This window comes from Cicer arietinum, chromosome 2, assembly GCF_000331145.2.
Source record: "Cicer arietinum cultivar CDC Frontier isolate Library 1 chromosome 2, Cicar.CDCFrontier_v2.0, whole genome shotgun sequence".
In the NCBI taxonomy this organism is placed as follows: Eukaryota; Viridiplantae; Streptophyta; class Magnoliopsida; order Fabales; family Fabaceae; genus Cicer; species Cicer arietinum.
Window position 1 is genome coordinate 50,831,587 of NC_021161.2, and position 25,818 is coordinate 50,857,404.

Below are 25,818 nucleotides of genomic sequence, written 5' to 3' on the forward strand. Positions count from 1 at the left end.
AATTTCAAAAACCAAAATCAATTTTTTAAATAAATTTTGTAATCAACAAACATAAAGTCAAATGTACAAATTAAAATACGAGAAAGACAAATTTTCTCTTTAAATCTAGCAATTTATAATCGATTTAAGTCTGGAAAAAAAAATCTTCTCCAATTTAAGTTTATTATATTTTAAAAGGGTTGGCGGCAAAATTATTTAACAGTGAAAGTCACATAATTACCGAATTAGTTTTCACAAAAGATAAATATTATATTTGACAACCAAAGCCTTTGTAAGCTAACAATGAATAACAAATGTTATAAATAAAAAAAAACAATGGTTAACAAAGAAGTCAATTACTGTATTTAAAATTAAAAAAGAAAATCTTTATAAAGCCACGTCAAAAAGAAATTTTTGGAATTTTAATTAAAAAAATAATTTCATTGAACTTAATGGGATAATAGTAGCGTGAAACTTAGTTCAGAATGAATTTTAATGTAATTTATTCATAGTTACTTGTAAACATTAATTTCATAATATCATATAAAAAAAATTATTTCATAAATAATATTGCATGTATACTTTAGATCATTGAATCTTATTGTTTTTCGGTCCAATTTCTCAATCCTAGTATTTAAGCCAAGTCATTTTAATTATAATTGGAGTTATTCATACTAGGGCTTCCTTTAAGCTCCTTTTGCATTTCCTCTGTCTAAAACAAATACCCTATAGCCAGAGCTTCAATCCACAACTACATTAAGCAAACAAAGGCAAAATTGCTAATCTCAGTTTCATTATTTTCATTAGATATTTAGACAACAGTTATTATCAAAATTAACATAAAGAGGACAAGGTCCCAGCATTCAAGTATAAAGTTTATCTTTTTCCATGCCAGGACCACATCACCCTTGTAAATCTTCTACAATACAATCTACAACAAAATCCTAAGCAACATCAGCAATGACAGAAAATCAAAATCTAGAAAACTATCATCTATATTTTATGAGTCTGTTTTTCCTTGACATTTGCCCTCTGACAATAATTGATACAACACAAGTCACATGCTTCTGGTAATTTTTCTCAAGACCCTATTGCAATGAAGTAAGGCCAGTTACAACATATTACAAAGCAAATCATTTCCCAACACAATCCACTGTTACAGTTATGATAGCACAAGGGAAGGAAAAGAGAATCTGCTTATAACGGTATGTGCATATATTCATGGCCTCTCATATCTTCTGAGAAGTTTCTACATAAACAGCACAATAGTACCTTCTTCACAACCTAAAATGAACCACTTTCCTTAAGTGATTTCAGAAGGACAATCCATGCAATGCCTATGCTCACATCTAAATCTTCTGTTTAAGAACATGGCGCAACTGAACCTTTTGGCTCTCCATTCTAGCCTCCAAAAGTTTAGCTTTCAAGCTATGCTTCTGTGCACCGCGAGGAATGCATCCTTTCATACCTCGTTGTGAATGTGGACTTCCAGACTCAGAAGGACTAAACCGGTATTCAAGGTCTTGAGGACTAAGTCCCCCTTTACCTGATCCACAATCTGGAGATGCATTGGATAATCTTCCATTTGAAAGCTTCCCATTCATTCCCTCCACAGAGATTATATTGTAATTATCCCCATTGTTTGGGAACGACCTCCAAAGTCTCGTAACGGATGATACCTTTTTTGATTGCTTAGTTGGTATAGAACATACTTCACCAATTTCAGTTATTGGTGTCTGCTCATCAGCATTTTCTTCCCATTCAAGTACACTCCTCCGCGAAACATTACTCTCTCGATGGTTCTTGTTCAAAGATTGGACACTCTCTTCTGGAGAATAACTTGAGCCTTGATCATCAACATGGCTCACAGTTTCCCACCCGCTTTCATCACCCTCTATATCACCATTATCATCTATAAATACATCCGAACGCCTTGGAATGCCATCTTTACGTATTCCATTTGCTTCAGGACTCACTGTGTGAATCTTGGAGGCATGATTAGGAGGACTGTGAGAAACATAAGGTTCAATCTCCCTATCGTTGTGCTCGCCAAAATTTACATCTTCAAAAATGGCAAAAATATCATCTGATTTGGGGGGTTCGTATGAAAATTCTTTAATGTCTTGAATGTTCATTGCGGCTGCAGCCTGATGAAGTGACTGTGCTTCTTTCATCTCCTTTGTGTTTGAATTCACATTTTTTGACTTGAGAAAAGTTTCTAAATCTGCAACAAGTTTATTCATCAGTGAATATTTCTCTTCAAGAGCAACTTTTGCATCTATCAACTTCATTTGAACACGTTCTTCACGCCATACTTCAGCCATCTGTAACATCTTTCTCTCCTCTTCCAGTTCTTCCCTAAGTTTCATAGATTCCCTCTTCAGCGCTTCAACTTCAGCCTTGTCTTCTCCAATTTCCTTGGCAAGCTCATCACACACTTCCTCAACCAGTTCTCTGCCCTTCCTCTCCTTATCATAATCGTGCATGTAGCGCTTTGCTGATAGTTTCACATCTGCCAACTCATTTACCAACCTGGAATTGACAATTTCAATCCTCTGGCGACTTTTCCTTTCTCGATTCAACTCTGCTTTAATATCATCAATATATACACGGATTTTCTCATGCTCTCTGCTTCGCCATTGGGCCTTTTCCTCCCCGACTTTCTTCAAGATATGATCAAGTTTCTTTTTGGATGAATGGTGTTCAGTCTCAAGCTCTTGAATACGTGCCCGTGCCTGCTCTAGTTCAGCTTCAAGAGCAGATACAACAGATACAGTTCTTACCTTTTGTTCAAGTTTTGCGTAGATATGCTGCGCCTCGTCCAATGTTTTTAGACATACAGGATCCCACTTTGTTGCACCCTCCATTTCTGTGTTCAGAATCTGGAAAGGCTTGAGCTGAAGAACACAGTACATAGAAATTATCACTTAAATTGTTTATTCCTTCACTTTAAACCCTTTTGCATAAATGATAAACCTCTACATTTATATATAGCATGGATGTATGCAACAATTATTATTATTCGTTAACTACCAAGGCAGCCATCCAGTATATTGTTCTTTTATAACATTCCTAATTATTTGTTTCAAAGTTCAATCAAGCTACCCTCTGGGAGGTGGGGGTGATGTCAACCAATATAACTTATATGGACAGGCCTTTGATATAGTGTTAAAATATTTCCACAATACTAAATCACGAAAAACATGTTGCTATGATTAAAGTCTGTCGTTATCTACAGCCTCACTTTATAAGATGATTAAAACACACGATTGCATGAATAACTAGGTAACAATCACCAAGAACTGGAACATCATGCAGCAAAGGATATAATTTTAACTCTTGTCATGTACATGTATAAGACCAAAACTCAATAATAATCAACTACGAGGGGCTGTAACACTTCTATGGCTTCTTATTGACGTAAAAAGAACCATACCTGACAGTTGTGTCCACTCTTTGTCCCAAAGACGGAACGAGGACTTTGAGATTGATTCTTCGGATCATGAGTCATGCCATTTGGACGACCCGGGAAAGGGAGGCCTACATGGCCACTTCCATTCTGCAGACAGGTGACATCAGTAATAAGCTAAAACTAGAACTATAAAATTTGATAACGCAAACGAACTACCATCTCTGAAAATGAAAATAACGGCAAATCTTGGATACCTGATAACAGAAACTTGAACATAAAAATAAATAAAATAAAAACAGATCCAAATAAAGTCCAAACTTACTTACAAACAATCATCAAAGAATGTGGTTTTACAATGCCAGCACTATTACATATTTTTTAACACTGCATACATATACAGCATGTTTGCTTAAAATTCTGTCAAACATGACACAACAATGAATGAAGTTTGGACATAGGATGGCTGCGATATAATGAAGCAATTATCTTGAATACAGTGACAATCAACAAGTACTACAAAATAAAGTCACTTATATACACAGACAAACCCTACTCAACTAACTCATTTCTCCAATCATAACAAAGAATGAATAATCAGTAGGTTTCAATTTCATGTAGAACTTCACCATTAACAAGTAAACCAACAAAAACAAATATTCAAACTTCACTCTAAATGAAAGTTGTATTTTTTTTCATTGAAAGACTAAAATTGAACTCTAAAAACCAGAACTGGATTCCATACAATGATGATAAGGGAATCAAGGGTAGGACAGAATCTCAAAAGCCACACTTTAAAATCAAGCAACAATAAAATCAGCATATAAAAGATTTACAAACAATCATCAAAGAATGTGGTTTTACAATGCCAGCACTATTACATATTTTTTAACACTGCATACATATACAGCATGTTTGCTTAAAATTCTGTCAAACATGACACAACAATGAATGAAGTTTGGACATAGGATGGCTGCGATATAATGAAGCAATTATCTTGAATACAGTGACAATCAACAAGTACTACAAAATAAAGTCACTTATATACACAGACAAACCCTACTCAACTAACTCATTTCTCCAATCATAACAAAGAATGAATAATCAGTAGGTTTCAATTTCATGTAGAACTTCACCATTAACAAGTAAACCAACAAAAACAAATATTCAAACTTCACTCTAAATGAAAGTTGTATTTTTTTTCATTGAAAGACTAAAATTGAACTCTAAAAACCAGAACTGGATTCCATACAATGATGATAAGGGAATCAAGGGTAGGACAGAATCTCAAAAGCCACACTTTAAAATCAAGCAACAATAAAATCAGCATATAAAAGATTAAACTTCAACAATAAGCTATAATACATAAATATATTTTCCTAAATGGAGGGTCCTACAATACAGTAGTGGCACACAGCTTCAAAAATCAAATTTTCAAATCAGAAACAGAAACAGCAAACACATAGAAATGAAGAAAACAAGGGATCTCAAACAATAGAAAAGAAAAATCTTAAAATTGAAAAGGGTTTTACTTTACCTGAAACCCTAACCTCCTCTGGTTATCATCCACTACCATCTCCGGCTGATGCAGCCGCCATAGTCCGGCAGCAAGTCTCCGTGCCGACACAGACACTTCCGTTTGCTTCTTCAAACTCCGGCTCGTTCTCCGACTAGAACTCGCCGGCGACAACTTGTGGTCCTCTTCAAGTGCATCGTCATGGATCTTCCATTTCAAGAGCGGGGTTTCTGGTCTGCTCCGTTTACCAGCACCGGAAGCTCCATATTTCTTCAAACGAGTTCCCGGAGTTCTAGGTTTCCGGCGTTGAAATGGTTTAGGAGGTTGAAGATCTGAGTGAGGTGAAGTGTTTGGATTCTTGGAAGTAATGCCAACGGGAGGGTACTGAAAGTTGCCGGTAAATTTCATCCTCTCCGGCGAGTATCAGCCATTTAGATGGTCGGAGTTAGTTTAAAGAGAATTAAAAAGATAGAATTTGTATGACGGAATTCGTGATGTGTGTGTAGGTTGAAGAAAACGAGTAAAAGTACAGAAGAGAGAGAGAGAGAGAGAGAGAGAGAGAGAGAGAGAGAGTTTATTTTAGTGAGAAAAGGACGAAAACGTGACATGATACATATACAGAAACCATGGTACGAGGTGTGGTGCATAAGATACGATACTCCAAATTTAGAGATTTAATATCTCATATCATACATATTTCATATTTTCGAAATATTAGTGGAAATGTCCATTATCCACTCCATCATAGTGTTTAAATTCTTTTAAACTAGATTTAGAAACTATGTTTTTTATGGACGGTGCTAATTGGTCAAGAGACAATCACAACTACTTTAATTATTGGTGATTGCATAAATTAAATTTTATTTTAATGCTATTTTTGTTGATATCTTAATATATGAATTAAAATTATTTATAAAAATTATGATCACTATAGTTATATATTTGTGGAAAATGATGGATATCTATTTATTTACAAGTATATTATATGTATATCATTTTTTTTGATAAATTTTTTTTAAACATATTTAAGTCATATCATATTTTAAATTTCAAAAAAAAAAAGTTAAATATAGTATTCATATTGTATCGCACTCGTACTATGTATTTAGAATTTATGGTGCATAAGAGTACTCGTGTTATGGTTTAAATCGATTATATGGTTTGATTCGATTTTTTATAGACGATTTAAAAATAATGTTGGATCAACTTTTTGTCGATGGAAACTAAAATTTATAAAATACTACTTTTGTCTCTTATTATAAGTACCCATAAAGGGGCTCATATTAAGAAACATTTTTTTGTTCAAATGGTGTTAATAACTAGAGATATTTTGTAGTATTATTTTAAGATGATTTTTATTGTACATTAGTCAATTTAATATCCATCAATATATTTGATTTTTCAATTAATAGTTAAATGAGTTCTTTTGTAAAAATTTATATCATTTATATAATTATAATAACAAGATTATTTATAAAAAAAGTGTCAACAAAATAATTTTTTTATTATTCATAATAGTGAATATTTAATATTGTACGATCAAATGTAAAAAATTAATATATTGCTTATAAATAACGTAATAATTTTTTTTTAATGAAATTATACTTTTTAAAATACAAAAGTCAATAAATAACTTTTTAATTCATAAAAATAATTGTCAATATAAAACAAATATTACAAAATTCTCTAATTTGTGAATGTACTATAGAAAACCATTCATTTTAATACTAATATTATAAAATTAAGTTTCTTTAGAGTATCCAAAATGGAGATGCTTCACCTAATAAATACCATACCAACTAAGCATCCCATTATAGAGTCAAAAACATTAGTGCTGAGTTTCATTTAATAAATTACATTAAAATAAATAAATGTTGTTGAAATATAGCGATATATGGTTATTGATAGGATTTATTGAATAAAAAAATTGAGGTGTTGGGTGAGAGTGAATGGTGATTAATAAAGATTCTAATAAAAAAATTATTTAATAAGTTTACACGTGAAAATATCCAAATTAGGAAGCTCAATTGTTGATATTCTTATAATATTGTCGTATAATTTTAAATCATTTATAATTTTAATTTGGATTGGTTTGTATCCCTAAATTAGTGTGTATGTATTGTTGTATCTTTTTGGATATCATATCTTTTAGAATCATTCCATTGTTATCTCTAAAAACTTATCATTAATTTTTTACTTTATTTTATTTTTTGACTGAAATTAATTTCTTACTTTATGTACTCTAACAAGATATTCGGATACAATTTACAATAATTGTGTTTGTGTGAAGATTGTTGCAAGAAAATTGCGAAAGATAATTTGTTTAAAAAAGTGGTCATTGATAGAGAGACTATTAATTATGTGTGAAGGATTTGGATTTACTATAAGTCAAATTTACATGCAGATATTTGTTGTGATGGATCTCAGCCATTAATTATAGATTCAACAATTTAAATTACACAATCAATAAATTAATTGTGAATATCTTTGTTGTTAATTTGAGGGAATTACTAATCACCATTTGTTTTTTCTATTCATTTAATTTATGGTTGTTGAATTTGTAGGATTGGTGAGAGGTGAGTGGATTTTGGAGTAGAGGTTCATGACGGTTTGATTTGCATGTGTGTGAGTTACTTAGAAAACAATCAATAAAATTATACTTTCAAGTTAATGTATTTAGTCTATATTATAGATTAAATATGTTTAAATTTAATTATCTAATTACTTTTTATAAAAAGATACGAGAGAATATTAAAATATAGAGAATATGATCGTGGTAGAGGACACAATAATATCTCATACATTGTTTTGGTATTCTAAAGTAAAAGATGGAACAATATGTTTTTAGAGTGGTAAATGTTCAAGAAGATGCAACCCTTAAGACCAAGTTTCAGTTTACACTAATATTTTTATATAGAGTAATATTTTTACCCTTAAAACTAGTTTTCAGATTATTTATTAACATTTTCTGATTTTTTTTTCACCACTGTTGTTACTAACAGTCTAACACCAACATTGTCCTCTTCAATTGATTTTACATTTATTATAGGAGTAGTATATTGTTATGAACCGGTGTAATTTGTCAAGTAAAATAACATGAGAATAATACTCATGATACATTATTTAAAATAAATTTTTTAATTAATTAAAATTCATATGGATTATATAATTTAGTACGACCTATATTAATTTTAACCAATAATATTATAATTATATAATGTCAATACTCCTCGTGACATGAACACACGTGCAACAAGGACTTATGTCCATAATTGATTAAAAAATAGACTTATACCATGCTGACCATGTTCATTTCCTTACAAGCAATTATTATATAATTAGTGGCCAAATGCATCTTATCTTATTATTAGAGTATAGTATAATAATATTGTGGTTGTAACATGTATGGATATTGCGACAGACATACATGTTTTAAAAGCGATTCTTTTACATAACAAGATTTGCCCAAAAAACAATGTCAAAGGCCTTTTCATGTTTGTTTGTTTTTCAATACACTTTTTTTTACCAAAGTTAATTTTCTTAACCATCACCAATACAGTAAAACAAACATGCTGCATTATTTACATTAGAGACCATTTAGCCCCCCAATTATGTTTCAAAATAGAGCAAATACTCAATTTTATCGATGAAATTATTGGACCGTAACAAAATAATCCTCTATATTATCAATAATCTAAAATAATCAATAAAACTATAAAATATAAATAAAGTTTATCCCTCTATTTGGATTTGTTATCAAATGCATTTGTGATATTATTCACTTAATTTCAAATGTATTCCTAACATTACCAACTTAATATCATTATAATCACTATAAATATCAACAAGGAAAGAATCTGATTAATAACTTACAATTTAAAATATCATTTTGGAACATTGATAATATGGGAGGCTAGGTCATACATTTTCTGTCTTTTATTTATTGGTTTGTAAGTTGCCAAGACAATACTTTACAACAAAATTACACATGATAGAGGACAGTATACAAACTCTAATTCATGGCTATGCCCATTTTCAAGCTCCAATACAGTGTGCACAATCTTTGTTGATAATATATTAACAAATAAAACTATCAACTTTCAACATCTAAATAACTTGCCATATTGATCCTTGAGGGTAAATTCACATTTTTTTAACAATTAACCATAGCACCGAATCGGGTCGTTGCATCCTTTAGCAGCAGATTGCTTGAAACCAAATCGACCTCCTTTCTCGAGGTACTGTTGATGGTACTCCTCAGCTCTGTAAAACTTCTTGGCAGGAAGGATCTCAGTTACAATCTTCCTCCCCAACTGCTTCTCTTGTTGTTCCAAAGACTCTCTAGCTGCCTTCTCTTGTTCAGGGGTATAGTAGTATATTCCAGATCTGTACTGTGTTCCCACATCATTCCCCTGTCACACAGTAACATAAATTAAAAACCATCAAATTGACAATCCACAAATCTAGACTTATTATTCAGATCAACAAAATCTAAACATGCCACATTTTTTAACTTAATAATCCGAAGTTCAACCCGGAAGTAAGTAATTCTGGTCAAAGATTGTTTCAGTCAAGATTTTAATTTGGGTTCGCTCAAATGTTTCGTCCTTAACTGAAGCTCATTAACAACTTGAACTCAATCACTTTATTTCAAGACAAGTCATTTGAAACAAAAAGAACTTACAATTTACAAACAAGACTAACTAAACTTAACATGATAAAGTTTCTAAGACAAACAAACAATTTATGTATATACCTGTCGGTTCGGCGTAGTAGGATCATGTTTAGACCAGAACATATCAAGCAGACTTTCAAAGGCACATTCTTTAGGGTCATAATGGACCCTTACAACCTCTGAGTGGTTTGTGGTCCCTGAACACACATCCTCATAAGTAGGATTGTGCACAAGCCCCTGAGTGTAACCAACCTCTGTCTTAGAAACTCCGGGAATCCTCTGGAAGACCAATTCAACGCCCCAAAAGCAGCCAGCCCCAAACTGAGCAAACTGCTGGCCTGGTGCTGGTATATCGTCATCCGGTCCCTGAGGAATGGTTGAATCCATGTTCTCCGATGACCTTCCGCTGCCAAACCCAAGTCTGTTCAGAAGGTTCATGGAGGGCTTGTGCAAAGTAAAATTGGGACGGGTTTGCAAAAAGAAGCAAGAACGCTTGTTGGAAAATCTAGAAAGTGAGGGTAGGAACTTGGTTTTGGCAGGAGTAGAGAAGGAAGAAGAAACGAACACTAGCAGGGAGCTGGACGCGGTGTTATAGGCGCTGCTGGTTGCTGCCAAGAGTTATTGTAACATGAGAACCTTTATCTAGATATTACAATCATTTTAAAATACCCTTCAAAACCATAAGAGCCATCAAATCTGGATGCCAGGAAAACTGAATGATAAATTTTGAACAAATAACAGATAGTTTAAAAATAAACATTTAATATGGACCTATTATCAATGTAAAAGAGTTTTACGGTATCAACAAACAATAGGTGTTGACATGTTGTATTTAAAACAAATGGTAAAACATAGAAAGGGCTTAGGAGTCAATTACTATAAGTATGCGGCAATTGTTTATTGATAGAGAAACAAGTTTAACACTAATCGAAGATCATTTCAAAATTCTAATTCTTAAAAGAATCAAACCTCTGAAAAAAAAAAAAAGATATTGTATGCAGTCTAACATGACAAAAAGCAATCTCTGAGAAACAAGTCTTTTACCTAGATGATTAGGTGTAAAAATAACTTAAAGTTTCATAATCACATAAGTAATCATGCATGTTCTTTCCTCTGACCCTCATACTAGAAATTGACCCTCCTAAACATGGACTATGAGTTACAAAATCACATACCATTGCGACTACCACTTACCAATAATTTAAATCCTGATGATGCTACAACTTTTTCTAGATAAATTTTTTTGTTGATACCTTTTCTTCTATATATATACATGTATACAATCAGGCAGACAGAAAAATAAGCCTTTGTTTATCATGAATATAAAAGTAATATATGGTTTAGCTATTAGAATTTAGGACTCATTTGGGAGAGCATATTAATAAATTATAGCTTCCAATTTTATAGATATTCCCGTCAGGCCAGCTAGACAATAGATGGTTATCACAAGATTGTACTAATAAATTGATTATTTTATCATGCAGAAAGCTGACGTAATTTGCAATCTCCTATGTCCATTGCATTTTAGTAACATTAACTTAAAATTGAAACAGAATCACTAAAATATACAAAAAAAACCTATGAAGCATGAATACTAACACATACACAACACGAACACATCATCATCGATAATAATTTGAAAAAATAAATTAATTAAATGCAAATCAATGTGTTGGTGCCGTGTTAGTATCAGACACCGAGACACGTCTTCGATCAGAAATATCGGTGGTACTAAGCTAAAAAAAACTAAACACAAGTTGACATGATAGTGATGGTAATAAAACATTGTAGAAACATAAAAGGGGAAATACAATATTAACCCCATACCTGCTCCACAAATTCTCATCTTCAACCCTTCAATAAATTACATGAATCAATGTCCATAAAAAAATTGATATAAATAATAAAGATAAAAATTTTATAAAAAATTAAAGAATTTTGAACAGAATCCACAATAGCATTTTACTTATAGATTAATGAAATAACATGTAATTGGAAAATGGAAAGAAGAATAGAAAGAAAAAGAAACGTACCCAAGTGAGTGAGAGAGAGAGAGATGGGAAAGGTTTTTATGGTTTTTAGAGAGAGAGAGGATGAGGATTCGTTCACGGCAAAAAGAACTAATGTTGGTGGTGAATGATAAAAACGACGACGTTTTCTGTCTCACTATGTTGGAATTAAGCTTGAAAGACTAAAAAGCGCAACATAAACTTATCACAACAGTTTATAAGTAAAGGATAGGAACGTCAATTACCAATTATATATTTCATGAACTACTTTTTTTAATTGAACCACGAATCAGTCATTTCGACCATTAGTTTTTTTTTTTTTTTTGTATATTGATTTTTTTTTTCAAACTATTCCCATGAAAATGAAACTCCAGCTCAGACTTCGGATAAATGTAAATGAAATCTAGTAAAAATAATATCCATTAAGATTTGAATTTCAGATTTTTTTCAAATAATTTATTTTAATTAAAATAATTAATCACTTAAATCTAATCAAGAATTATATTGCAGCCTAGTTACATCATGATTATGAGGTTGTATCAATTTTTTCTCTAGATTGATTTTTAAAACATTGTTTATTAAAAATCAATCTTTGTATTAACACTCTACAAATCAAAATGGTGAGTGTTTATTAAAAAAATAGCATTGTATCCGTTATTAATGAATATTTTGTTGAAAAAATTATACACAATTCTCTTTAGTTATATATTTTTTTGGCACCGCTTAGTTTTATTTAAATGACTTTGGATCTTCTACCGCTGCTGAAAACTATTAGATTTAGAGAGAGAAAGTTTATCTCTTTTAATCTAATAGTCCTCACAATTTATGCACCACACAATAGCTAGGATTCACATCCTTAAAATAAGTGGAAGTAGTAAAATAAAAAACTTCAAAAGAACTAACAGTATGATTAGAAAGCATAAAAGATGATAATATCTTGTACTGTAAATATTTTGATTGTCTATTGATAGACCAAGGAAAGGAACTATATGATTATACAACACAACTTGTCACAACAGTTCCAAGGCATACAGATTATTCAGTTTAAATGTTTAATCAAGGAGAGTAAAATGGAAAAGTGGAAGGTATGCAAGCAACTATCTTTCAACAACAACACTCATTCGGACCAACTGAGACTACACATACAAGTTTATGCCTCGCCGTGTATCATCTATATTCTTGAAAGTTAACATGACCGGTTGCTTGAGCATGCTCTACTGCCTCCTGAATATATTCACAGAAAACTTAGTACTTGTGTCAGAATCATACGAGTAACTAGCACATAATAATGTGCGAATCACCAATTTAGTTTAGTTACTGAAATAGTAATGTGACCGAATGTTTTCAATTTTTGAGATCATTTTCAATTTACGTTAATTTCATTATTAAGGACTAAGTAAGCCTACGCATATAATTTCAGAACTGAATTGATGATTCACTCTGCATATAAGACATAAAATAAAGAATCGGGTCATGAGGAATGACCTTTTGCCCGATAACTCCAATTTGGCATACGCCACAGCGCAGAGTGAAGCTGGCAGTGTCGGTAAATCTTCGTTTCCTGAGAATAAGCATCATTAACATTAGCATGATTATTACAGGATACTGGGATACTTGAAGCAGAAATAATACAGAGACAAAATGAGCATTATTGCACCTGTGCAGTTTCACAACATTCTGATAAAATTTTATGTTCGGAAAATGTTAAAAGTCTTCATTAAAATTTAGATAAAGATTCAATAAGAATTGAAGACTACCTGTGTTGGTCCTTAACAAAATTTAGAGCAAGCTCCTCGACAGGTCCAATGCTTCTGTTTTTTTGTACAGCAAATATGGTCTGATCGAAATCCTCGGGAGCACCTTCGACAGGAGACATCTGACAAATACAAGGTGCAATCATTAGGCAACATATAACATGAAAAATACATATGAACCTTAATTTTGTATATTTCAAGTGTGGTAAAAATTCGCTTCTCGAGTCAGGATGAAAATGTGTGAAGCGTGAAAGAGAATCAATAGATGAGTAGTAATTTTTAGTGAATGAATTTACATACAGCTAAAGCATCGTAGTGGAGACCATCATAAATCAGCATTACCCTTTCAGAATAGTTACCTTCCTGTCAAAAGTATTCGGCAAAAATGAGGACTGAAGGTTCAGTTACAAGGGCTTGACAAAACTTGAGAAACATAAAAGAACTGCATCAAAATGTCTAACCTGACCGTACAGATCACATCGTGTTGTCTGGATATCATACGCTGCAATTTCACGTCCATAATAATCTGCTAGTATTGAAAGTTCAATTGCACCTTCACGACAGAATTAGCTTCGTTAGCACATCAAAGTTCAATCTAGCGAAAAACTAATATTGCTTTATAGCTAAATTTGCTAACAGCAAAAGTAGCAGTTCCAACTTGCTAAACAAAAAATTAATAACTATTTCCTATGAATATTTATATAATTTTAAAAAGCCATGATTCGGAAGACATAGGTCAACTAACCTCCCCACTTCTCTGAGTCGAGAATCCAATTACAATACACTGCATTTGGCTTCCCAAGAAATGCTTCACTATATTTCTCGGAATCGCTTGCTACTGTTGCAGCTATAACCTTTAGCATGTCAATATAATAAATGTTATGTCAAAATAAAATATGTGACTAAATGATAGTAGGAAGGGTATAAAAGTTCCAATTCACTGTTAAGTCTTAAATCATAGACTATGTAATATCATTTACCAAAGAAAAACACATGATTTCATGATGACACTCTCTTAGCTGCTAATAGTTTATTGACAGCATTTCGTAGAATAGAGTGGGGCTTAATGGATGATAGTCAGAAATTTATGGTGGATTAATGGGAAATATTGTGATCTACCTAAGTATGTAATAACTCAACAACTGAAAACAACCAGAGAAGATGATAAACTTACAAACAGGCAAAGCCTTATATGGTACTTCAAAGTTTAGAGTCGAGTTTTGCTCCAGAAAACAATCAAATGTGCATTCATTATTTAAGGATGCCTCTAAAATCTAAAAACTAACTTCATTCAACGAGTTTGAGACTTTAAGTCCAACCAAACATACATATCTATGTACTTCACTCATCATTTTCATTTGTTGTAACTGTTTTAATAATTGAAAGGCAATTGATAGTATCACTAAATTTCTTTTTTGCCAAAAAAACACTACACAGAATATTTGTCCTAGAAACAACAAATACAAAATTTTGTAGTGAATTTTTGGTTTCAGAAGCTAATTCAAATCAAAACAAGCAAAGTGGCATGCAAGGCCAAATTCATTCAATCAAGTTGGATATAACATCTGAATTGTATAGTGTAGCACATTAGCACTGTATATAATGTTAAAAATAGTTAGAGGCAAAACTTAGAAAGCCAGAAATGAAGGTTACACGTATCCAATTTTCTTCTAAAGAACAACCAAATTGACACAACATGCATTGAAAATGAAGCAATCAAATAAACCTGTAGTATAGGGTATGCACTTTGCATATTCATAGCAAATAAAAATAAAAAAAGAAAGAAAGATTTACCTGTCTCAACTCAGCAGCTTTGGATTGGTCACGATCCATAACATATCTGAATTAAGCAAACACAAGAAAATGAAAAAGCCAAATATATTACAATACAAGTTGAATAATTTGTAGCAAGCTTGTGCTATAAAGAAAAAAGGTACTTACCCAACTGCATTAAACAAACAACTATTATCAGAAGGAATGACCCTTCTCACAACAACACCTTCCATGATATAAATTGTATATAGCTAGTAACCTGAAAATCAATAAAAAATCTCAATATTGGTTCAAAATTAAAATGAACTATTAATCCATAATAAAAATGTGAACTTTATTCAACATCTTCTTCCAATAATCCCTTCTTTAAAAAAAAAATCATCCAACATGAAGTAACCCATGATTCCCAACAACAGAGAGAGAATAAAAACCTAAAATAAAATTCATAAAAAAATCAAGAATTAAATTCTTACTTGAACCCAAGTTGAAAAAAGTAGGAATAAAGAGAGGATGAAAGATAGAGATCTATATAGGAAGAGGAAATTGGGTTGGAATAAAGAAGAATGAAGCAAAGATATGTAGTTGGCGTGTATTTGGTATTATGAGAGAATGAATGCAAGAATTTGAAGGGTTAATTACCGCTTTGAAATAGATAGATAGATCCCACCCTCTCTCTCTCTCTCTCTCCCTCTCTCTATCTCTCTCTCTCTCTTACTTTCTTCCTTCGACATCATCCCATATATCTCTCTTTGTTGTCACATAACCTTATTTTTTCAATCATATTTTCAAAATCATTACAAAATATTAATATTTATGTCTTTTTTTTCTTATATTTTTCTAGAGACTAAATTTCATTTGTGGTCCCTTAACTTAATTTTAGGTAACGTTTTAGTTCTTTATCTTTTTTTCTTTCGATTTAGTCATTTATTCCTAACAATATCAAATAAAGTATGAAAATATGAGTTTATTTGAATATTTGCGTTACGAATTTAATGAAATTTGTATTATATTGAAGAATATAATTAATTTTATGAGTTTTGATTGAATTTTTTTTTTGAATTTTTGTATAAAAAAGGATAACATTATTAAAATTAAAAATAAAGGACCAAGTCGGAAAAAAAAAAAGATAAAGGACTAAAATGTTAAGGGACGTAATTTAGCCTTTTCTAGATTAGTTGAATAGTTAATAAATCAACATATCAAATACAATGTATTCATTGGTTTAAAATATGTTTCAATACAGTTAATCATTTGTTATTTGTTATATTTATGTATATTTAATAATATTAATAATAATATTAATAATAATATTATTATTATTATTGGTTGGTTTTAAATGATTCATATTAATTGTTTTCTTTAATAATGACTCCATTTTGTTTTATATGAAATTATTCCCATAAATCTAAATATTATCAAGGTATTACTAAAAAAATCGAACAATTAACTACAGTTAAATAATCACATTCACCATAGATTAAAAATTAAATTTATACCATGTATACAAATTTTTTTAAATATTATGAAACAATACAACTATCATGTATACAAGTTATCATCAAATCAAAATTGCAATGCAAAGCTCTCATTTTCCTGCACCTGTTTTTGACTTTGTTTGCTTGAGAATATGGTCTTAAAGTTGCAGGGCCTTTTTCTGTTTCAACAGCTTCCTTTAATTCCTACAATTAATCAAAGCCAACAAACACTAAATAATTGATTCACACATTCCACAGTCCTCTTCATTTTTACAAGTTCATGATCAGAATTAAAGTTGCTATTAGGAAATAAATTACTCCCTGTGTTTCCTATACATAATTTTAAGGTTGTTTTCCACAAACCATAAAAGTAACTTTGATCAATAAATTGAGAGTATAATTAACAAAAATAAAAGTAATTAATGTAACTTTAAAATTTGAAGAAAAAAATGTAACTTTCTGGATTATGATGGAAAAAGAATTGAAGAGGAATTGCTCAACCATGTGAATTTTGTTATCTCATTTGTCTCACTCTAGTTTTTAAATTCATAAAAAAATCATTTTTCAAACTTAGAAAAATAATTATAAATTTAATTTAATAATATCAATAAATTTATTTTAAAAGTTAAACAAAAAAACATCATTATTAAACTTTTATGCAATAAAATAAATTTAAGTTTAATAACTATTAGATCCTTAAACTTAAAAAAGAATACAGTGACCCAAGCACCGGTAAAGCAAGCAGCCTTCCATCCTATCTTTTTTGTCTTAATCACTTCTTTCAATAATTTTTTATTATTTTATTTAAATAAGTTAATATATTTTTAAAATTTTATATATTTTTTTTGTTGATATCATCGTCTTAATGTAATTTTTTTTTATTACAGAATTGTTTTGATTTTTTGTTTTATTGTGATATTTATTTAATTTAAATTAATAAATTAATTTTGATCTAATATATATTAAATCAATAATTTATGTGTCTTCAATGTTACAAATTTGAATAAGTAGATATTTTAAACACTTTAATTTTGTTATATTTATAATTATTTTATTGTTTTATGTTATTAACTTGAATGTTGTGAGTTTGTTTGTATATTCATTCTTTTTTGTTTTAACGACTTTAAATTGTGATATTCTCGATCAATATAATTTTTATCAATTTGAATGAATAAATACAATTTTTAATAATAAAAAAGACTGAAACTTAAATTAAATTCATTGTAAAAAAATATTAATATTAATATTGATATATCTGACTTTAACGAGGTGTATATTGTCGGTCAATTATGATCATTTATCATTAAAAATGGTTGACTTTTACTATAATTGTTTTTAAACTCACATGTTAGTGGTTCTAACTCGTCGATAATGTAAAATCTTTTACATCGACGATGTATATCAATTAATATTATATATCAAATAATTTCAATGATATTTGCTTATATATTTATATGTATTATTAAATTTCAATATATTATTTTGTTGTTTTTTAGTTTTGAAAGATTGTTTTTAAAATAATTTTTGGTCACCGAAGATATTACTAGTTCAGTTGCAGACTAAGTCATTATTTTTAAGACGTTTCGCGACACTGCTCATATTGTATAAAGTAGACTATCAACCATGAAGACTCAAGAATAAAACAACTGAGACAAATTGTATCAAAATTCTACTGCAATGTATAAAACCGTTTTAGAATTACACCATCAATATGGAAGTTAAAGTCACTTTCAATATGGCGGTCAAAGTCACTTTCAATATGGCGGTTAAAGTCACTCGCAGTATGCTAGTATGACCACTCATAAATCAAAAAGACTACGGCATAAAAACCACTCTAAAATGATTGTGGTATTAAGATCGCTAAAAAATCGACTATCGGAGTTCTTTTGTACTGTATAAAACTGTTATAAAATTACACCATCAACATGGCGATTAAAGGTACTTTCAATATGACGGTTAAAGTCACTCGAAATATGGTATTATGACGGCACTATGGTCACTCATAAATCAAAAGAACAACGACACACAAACATCTCTAAAAGTATTGTGGTATTAAGACTACTAAAATCGAAGAGACTACGACACAAAAAGTGCTCTAAAATATTTATGGCATAAACCACTCTAAAAGGAAAGTGGTATTAGGACCACTCAAAAATAAAATGAACTACGACACAAAAACCACTTTAAAATAAGAGTGGTATTAGAACCACTCAAAAATCGAAGGGATATAAAGAAAATGGAGAAACAAAAATCAATGGAACACATAAAACGGAGAAACAATAGTTGTATTAGAACCACTCAAAAATCGAACGTTAAAAAAAATAGAGAAAAGTGATTCAGAATTTCATCAAGCAGGAGAGAGAGATACAGAGATAAAGAGAGAGAGAGAGAGAAATAAAGTTGAGAAAAATATTCAACTTTTGTGTATTTTTCATAAAAGTTTGACACTTTTTATATAGTGATAGAAACAAATTCACATATGTTAAATATCTAATGTGAGACTTTAATATTTATGAAATTGAAAACTACTCAATATATTAAATTTTTTCAATATAAAATATTAACAATTTTTAAATTTACACATTAACATATTTTCAATGTTCCAATAAATAAATAAATAAAATCAATACATTCCCATTTAAATTTATGACACATCTCAATTATTAATCATGAATTACTTATAAATTAATGTTGTGCCATTTCTCTATATATTTCCTAATACATTTACTTTTATTTAGTGATGATGATGTTTATGTCATTTTATACATATGCTACTTTCTTTACTCTCATATATTCTTTATATTTTATCTAATGCCAAACCATTAAATAGCAATCTCATCTTCTTCTTTTTTACTTTTTTTATGTTATATTTTACTTTTTTTTCCCTTTATAATTCTTTTTATTAATCAAACAATATATCTAAGTTTAGTAGTGATAGAATTACACATAAGTGACCAATTTAATGTCGTGTGGGTTTGGCCTCTTATGGACTTTTGTTTCTTTATTGGACCTTTTACTCTCTTCGTGTGGGTTTGGCATTTTTTCAAGTGTGTTTTTTCCACTTCTTTTGGTGTGCCATAGAATAAGAAATTGAAGCTGCATTTTTAAGTCACTTTTGTGTAGGTGGCATCCTCTCAACACTTCCATGCCACATCACACTTAAAAACAATATTTTTCTTTGATAAATCCAAGCAAAAGGAAATTAATTGTTCTCAATGAAACATTAATGATATGTGCATATGAAGAGATTCTCAACCACCATATTTCTTAAACAAATACAAAAACAAATTCCCTAACCTTCTCCCAATATTACACAAACATGGTGAAATGGAAATAAACATGTATTAGACAACTAAGATAACCGTTTGACACTAAAGATTGGAGTTCCAAATTGCTTTTAAGGAATATTGATCAAATAATAGATTTATGCAATGGAACAAATAATAGATTTATGCAATGGAACAAGGTTGCAAGTAATTGATCTTTGAAAAAACCATATAATTGCAATTGTTTTAACAAGGAAGAATATCGGTGAAAGAATATTGATTCTAAAGATGAATTTGGTGATTATGATATTCCATTCAAATTTTAAAGAAAACAGTTTACTATATATTTGTGTTTTGTAATGATAATAAATAAGAGATAAACAATCATTTTCTAAGGTAGATTTGTATCTACCATGACCGATATTTACACATGATCAATTATATGTTGCAGTTTTTAGAGATACAACAAAATAAAGGATTGAAGATGTTGATTTTGAATAGAGGTTTCAATTTCTACACTTCAACCAACAATTTTGTATACGCATTTGACAATTTGTAAGTTTTTGACTCTATATCAGGTTCGATATGTAATAATTCATATTTTTAATATTTTTTATTATTTCACCTCAAATTCTTATATTTATTTATTTACTTATTTATGTGTATCTATTTTTTTTAACAGCACATATTCGATCTAGATACTATGACACCTTTGAGAGACATTTTTTAGATTTATTGCACAAGAATAGATGTCAACCTTATTGATGAAATAATTTTTTTATGTAGAAATATTTTATATTTTTTGACTTACATAGAAACTTTTTTGTAATGACTATTGTCCTCACTCATATGTTTAGTAGGAATAACATATAAACATATTCACTATTTACATATTAAACATTTGTGGATTCATAATATTAAAAATTGCCAAATAATACTAATAACATAATATCACATGTTGAAATATATGTTTCAACATGTTTCTTTATTTGCATTGTATGAATATAAACACCAATTCATTCACATAACTTATTGCATGTCTAGTTACTAATTTTATTAAATTGATATATTTGATTTAAATTTTAAATTAAATATATTTAATTTTTTAAATATTTGTATTTATATTTCGTTTTGAAAAAAGTATATAATTAATATATAGTTTAGTTGTGTAGGCCAAAATTATTTTATAGTGTTTGAATAATATATAGTATACATAATTCTGATTATAATATATACTTTTATGCTAGGACCGCCAACATTTATTTTTGGTATAAGAGTGTGAGAATGTTATATATAAAAGTAATTTTAAAAAAGTTAAATGTTAGAGATCGTGATTAATTAAGTATTATAAAAAGTGATAAAATTGCAATTACCACCATATGTACAAATTGGGAAATGAATTCTCTAAATTTAGTGGTCGATAATTTTAGTAATTTTAGTGTATTTAGGAGAGAAATTAATAATTAAAATAAATAAATAAAACCTATTTAGATGAGAGATAATGTTTGATTATGAGAGAGATAGAAACAAAGTTATCAAAAGTAGAGGATTGAAAGGTAGACAATCTAAACTTGTACATATTGTGGATAACATTTGTAAGTTATACAAAAAGTTACCATAATAAAAAAGAAAGAAAAAAGTTAATGCTCGATAATTGCTTAACCTATTTTACAACAAAAACGAGACTATTTATTAAGAATGTGGTAAGGAACGTAAGTTCTAGCTCTACACATGGGACATGATCCTATTGAATAAGCCACTTGTCAATGCATTCTAAATGAAAAATTTGGCAAAATTTTGGAAGTATTCTCACCAACTCTCCATCTTCGAAATCCTACAAATCAAAATGGAAAGATGATAGAGTTAGTTTAACTTCTTTATGGAGTACACCACCATATTAAAATTATAATTGTCTACTTTACAAAATATTAAGTTTTTCTATTAAATTGTTTAATATCTATTAAAATTTTAATTAAACTTTTTAATTTGTAAATTAAATTATTTTTAAATAGTTGACAAAATAAATATTTTAATTGAATTCAAACAATATAATATTTCATAAATTTATGTGTAAAACTAACTATTTGAAAACTTAAAATAACATTTTATTTCTTTCTTTGTATATAAATAAACACACGATTAATGTTTAGACACTTTCTAATAATTTTAAGGGTTTTATTTTTACCCTTAAAAAATTGACTAATGACCATAAAAAGAGCATAGAACCATATTTTTACTCATGTATTCATTGGTTTAAAATATGTTTCAGTACAATAATGATTTGTTATTTGTTATATTTATGTATATTTAATAATATTATTTTCGTCAAAAATATATATTAATAATATTATTATTGTTTTATTTGTAAATAATTCATATTAATTGTATTTATGTTGTATTCCTTAATAATGACTTTATTTTATTTTATATGAAAATTATTCCCATAAATCTAAATATTATCAATGTATTTACGTATAACATTTCAAATATACAAGTTATCATAAAATCAAACATTACAATGCAAAAATCTCATTTTCCTGCATCAATAGTTTCTTATTGTTTTATTTACATAAGTGATTTTTATATGTTTTTAAAATCTTATATTTTATATTTTTTTGTGATATCATCGTCTTAATACAACATTATTTTTGTTTGTTGTTTTGTAAATTTATGACATGTCTCAATTATTTATTATGAATTACTTATAAATTAACATTGTTCCATTTCTCTATGTATATTTCAATACATTTACTTGTATCTAGTGATGATGATATTTATGCCATTTTATACATATTCTACTTTCTTTACTCTCATATATTCTTTATATTTTATGTCATGCCAAACCATTAAATAGCAATCTCATATATTTTTGTTTGTACTTTCTTAATGTTATATTTTTGTCTCCTTTATAATTCTTTCATTAATCTAACCATATATCTAAGTTTAGTAGTGGTAGAACTACACATAAGTGACCAATTTTATGTCATGTGGGTTTGGCCTCTTAGTGTGACTCACAAATCAAATTTATATTTTGGACTGTTGTTTCTTTATTGGGCCTTTTAGTCTCTTGGTGTGGGTTTGGCCTTTTTTCAAGTGTGTTTTTTCCACTTCTTTTGGTGTGCCATTGAATAAGAAATTGGAGCTGCATTTTTAAGTCACTTTTGTGTAGGTGGCATCCTCTCAACACTTCCAATCCACATCACACTTGAAAACAATATTTTCTTTGATAAAACCAAGCAAAAGGAAATTAATTGCTCTCAATGAAACATTAATGAGATGTGCATATGAAGAGATTCTCAACCACCAAATTTCCTAAACAAATACAAAAATAAATTCTCTAACCTTCTCCCAATATTACACAAATATGATGAAATGAAAATAAACATATATGATGATTTGTGCATTTCACAATGTGAAAATCCATTATTTGCACTGATTGATTTTTTCTATCACAATATATTGAACAACTAAAGATTGGAATTCCAATTATGCTTTTAAGAAATATTGATCAAGCAAGTAATCGATCTTGGATAAAATCTTATAGTTGCAACTGTTTTAATAGCGATGAACATTGGTGGATGAATATTGGTGATTCTGATCTTCTATTCAAATTTTATAGAAGACAAATGACTATATATTTATGTTTTACAATAACAATAAATAAGAATCAAAGACAATTACATTTTAAGGTAAGTTTTTATCTACCAATATTTACATATGATCAAGTATATGTTGCAATTTCTAAAGATATAATAAATAAATAAAAAAGGACTAAAGATGTTGATTTTGAATGAAGACTCCAATTTTTGCACTTCAAGCAACAATGTTGTGTATATAAATTGTGGATAACACTCGTAAATTATACAAGAAGTTACCATGATAAAGAAAAAAAAGTTAATGCTCAATAATTGTTTAACCTATTTTACAACAAAAACGAGACTATTCATTAAGAATGTGGTCAGGAATCGTAAGTTCTAGCTCCACACATGGAACATAATCTTTGTTGGATAAGCCACTTGTCAATGCAATCTAAATAAAAAATGTGACAACAATTTGGAAGTGTTTTCACCAACTCTCCATCTTAAAAATCCTGCAAATCAAAATAGAAAGATGATAGAGTTAGTTTAATTTCATTATGGAGTACACTACCATATTAAAATTATAACTGTCTGTGTTACAAAATATTAAGTTTCTCTATTAAATTGTTTAATATCTATTAAAATATTATTTAAACTTTTTAATTTGTAAATGAAATTATTTCTAAATAGTTGACAAAATATATTTTTTAATTGAATTTAAACAATTTAGTATTTCATAAATTTATGTACAAAATTAACTATTTGAAAAGTTAAATTACATTTTATTTCTTTCTTTGTATATAAATAAACTTACGATTAATGTTTTTACACTTTCTAATGATTTTAAGGGTTTTTTTTACCCTTAAAAAATTGACTAATGATCATAAAAATAGCATAGAAACATATTTTTATCTATGTATTCATTGGTTTAAAATATGTTTAAGTACAATAATAGTTTGTTATTTGTTATATTTTTGTATATAATAATAATATTATTTTTGTCAAAAATATATATTAATAATATTATTACTGGTTTGTTTGTAAATGATTCATATTAATTGTATTTATGTTGTATTCCTTAATAATGACTTCATTTTATTTTATCTGAAAATTATTCCCATAAATCTAAATATTATCAAGGTATTTACGTATAACATTTCAATATGTATACAATTTTTTTTTAAAATATTATGAAACAATACAACTATCATGTATACAAGTTATCATAAAATATTAGTAGTGATAGAACTACACATAAGTGACCAATTTAATGTCGTGTGGGTTTGGCCTCTTATGGACTTTTGTTTCTTTATTGGACCTTTTACTCTCTTAGTGTGGGTTTGGCCTTTTTTCAAGTGTCTTTTTCCACTTCTTTTGGTGTGCCATTGAATAAGAAATTGAAGCTGCATTTTTAAGTCACTTTTGTGTAGGTGGCATCCTCTCAACACTTCCATGCCACATCACACTTAAAAACAATATTTTCTTTGATAAAGTCAAGCAAAAGGAAATTAATTGCTCTCAATGAAACATTAATGAGATGTGCATATGAAGAGATTTTCAACCACCAAATTTCTTAAACAAATTCTCTAACCTTCCCCCAATATTACACAGACATGGTGAAATGGAAATAAACATGTCTGATGATTTGTGCATTTCACAATGTGAAAACCCATTACTTGCATTGGTTGATTTTTTTCTATCACAATATATTAGACAATTCACATAATTGTTTGAGACTAAAGTTTAGAGTTATAATTATGCTTTTAAGGAATATTGATCAAGTAAGTGGTTTATGCGATGGAACAAGGTTGCAAGTAATTGATCTTTTGGAAAAAAATTTATATTTGCAATTGTTTTTACAGAGAAAAATATCGGTGAAATGATAATGATTCCAATGATGAATTTGGTGATTATGATATTCCATTCAAATTTAAAAAAAAAACAATTTACAATATATTTGTGTTTTGCATTGAAAATAAACAAGAGCTAAAAAGAGTCAATTTCTAAGGTAGGTTTGTATCTACCATGACCGATATTTATACATAATCAATTATATATTGCAGTTTCTAGAGATACAATAAGAAAAAAGACTAAAGATGTTGATTTTGGATGGAGACTCCAATTTTTGCACTTCAACCAATAATTTTGTATATGTGATGTATGAACATGTTTCTGCAATCAACATGTTGAAATATATTTATCAACATGTTTCTTTACGTGCATTTTATGAATATAAATACCAATTCATTCAAATAACTCATTGCATGTCTAGTTACTAATTTTATTAAATTGATATATTTTAATTTAAATTTTAAATTAAATATATTTGATTTTTTAAATATTTTTATTTATATTTCATTTCAAATAAAGTATATAACTAATAT

The 25,818-nt window shown here is 28.9% G+C and overlaps 3 protein-coding genes across 7 annotated transcripts; all 3 read right to left on the reverse strand.

The window, feature by feature from the left end:
• Window positions 1-755: 755 nt before the first annotated feature.
• On the reverse strand, window positions 756-5,444 carry LOC101503585 (uncharacterized). The gene is made up of 3 exons (XM_004491337.4): window positions 4,926-5,444; window positions 3,416-3,538; window positions 756-2,876 (listed from the first exon to the last, which is right to left on the reverse strand). Exons 1-3 carry the CDS (start codon window positions 5,310-5,312, stop codon window positions 1,329-1,331), a joined length of 2,058 nt encoding a protein of 685 aa, XP_004491394.1. The 5' UTR covers window positions 5,313-5,444; the 3' UTR covers window positions 756-1,328.
• A 3,301-nt stretch (window positions 5,445-8,745) lies between these two features.
• On the reverse strand, window positions 8,746-11,751 carry LOC101503910 (peptide methionine sulfoxide reductase-like). Of its 4 annotated transcripts, none has more exons than XM_004491338.4 (4): window positions 11,613-11,751; window positions 11,407-11,433; window positions 9,661-10,187; window positions 8,746-9,316 (listed from the first exon to the last, which is right to left on the reverse strand). In XM_004491338.4, the coding sequence occupies exons 2-4, from the start codon at window positions 11,423-11,425 to the stop codon at window positions 9,065-9,067; spliced, it is 798 nt and encodes a 265-aa protein (XP_004491395.1). In that variant the 5' UTR covers window positions 11,426-11,433; window positions 11,613-11,751; the 3' UTR covers window positions 8,746-9,064. The 4 variants fall into 4 exon arrangements, with proteins under 4 accessions (XP_004491395.1, XP_027187830.1, XP_073221154.1 ...); XM_027332029.2 differs by having other exon boundaries at window positions 11,407-11,425; window positions 11,613-11,740; XM_073365053.1 differs by having other exon boundaries at window positions 9,661-10,275; window positions 11,613-11,686.
• A 747-nt stretch (window positions 11,752-12,498) lies between these two features.
• LOC101504443 (OVARIAN TUMOR DOMAIN-containing deubiquitinating enzyme 2) lies at window positions 12,499-15,862 on the reverse strand. Of its 2 annotated transcripts, none has more exons than XM_004491341.3 (9): window positions 15,589-15,862; window positions 15,284-15,374; window positions 15,137-15,182; window positions 14,088-14,196; window positions 13,804-13,895; window positions 13,643-13,705; window positions 13,346-13,464; window positions 13,074-13,149; window positions 12,499-12,812 (listed from the first exon to the last, which is right to left on the reverse strand). In XM_004491341.3, the coding sequence occupies exons 2-9, from the start codon at window positions 15,346-15,348 to the stop codon at window positions 12,756-12,758; spliced, it is 627 nt and encodes a 208-aa protein (XP_004491398.1). In that variant the 5' UTR covers window positions 15,349-15,374; window positions 15,589-15,862; the 3' UTR covers window positions 12,499-12,755. The 2 variants fall into 2 exon arrangements, with proteins under 2 accessions (XP_004491398.1, XP_027187831.1); XM_027332030.2 differs by having other exon boundaries at window positions 15,755-15,792.
• Between the last annotated feature and the right edge of the window lie 9,956 nt (window positions 15,863-25,818).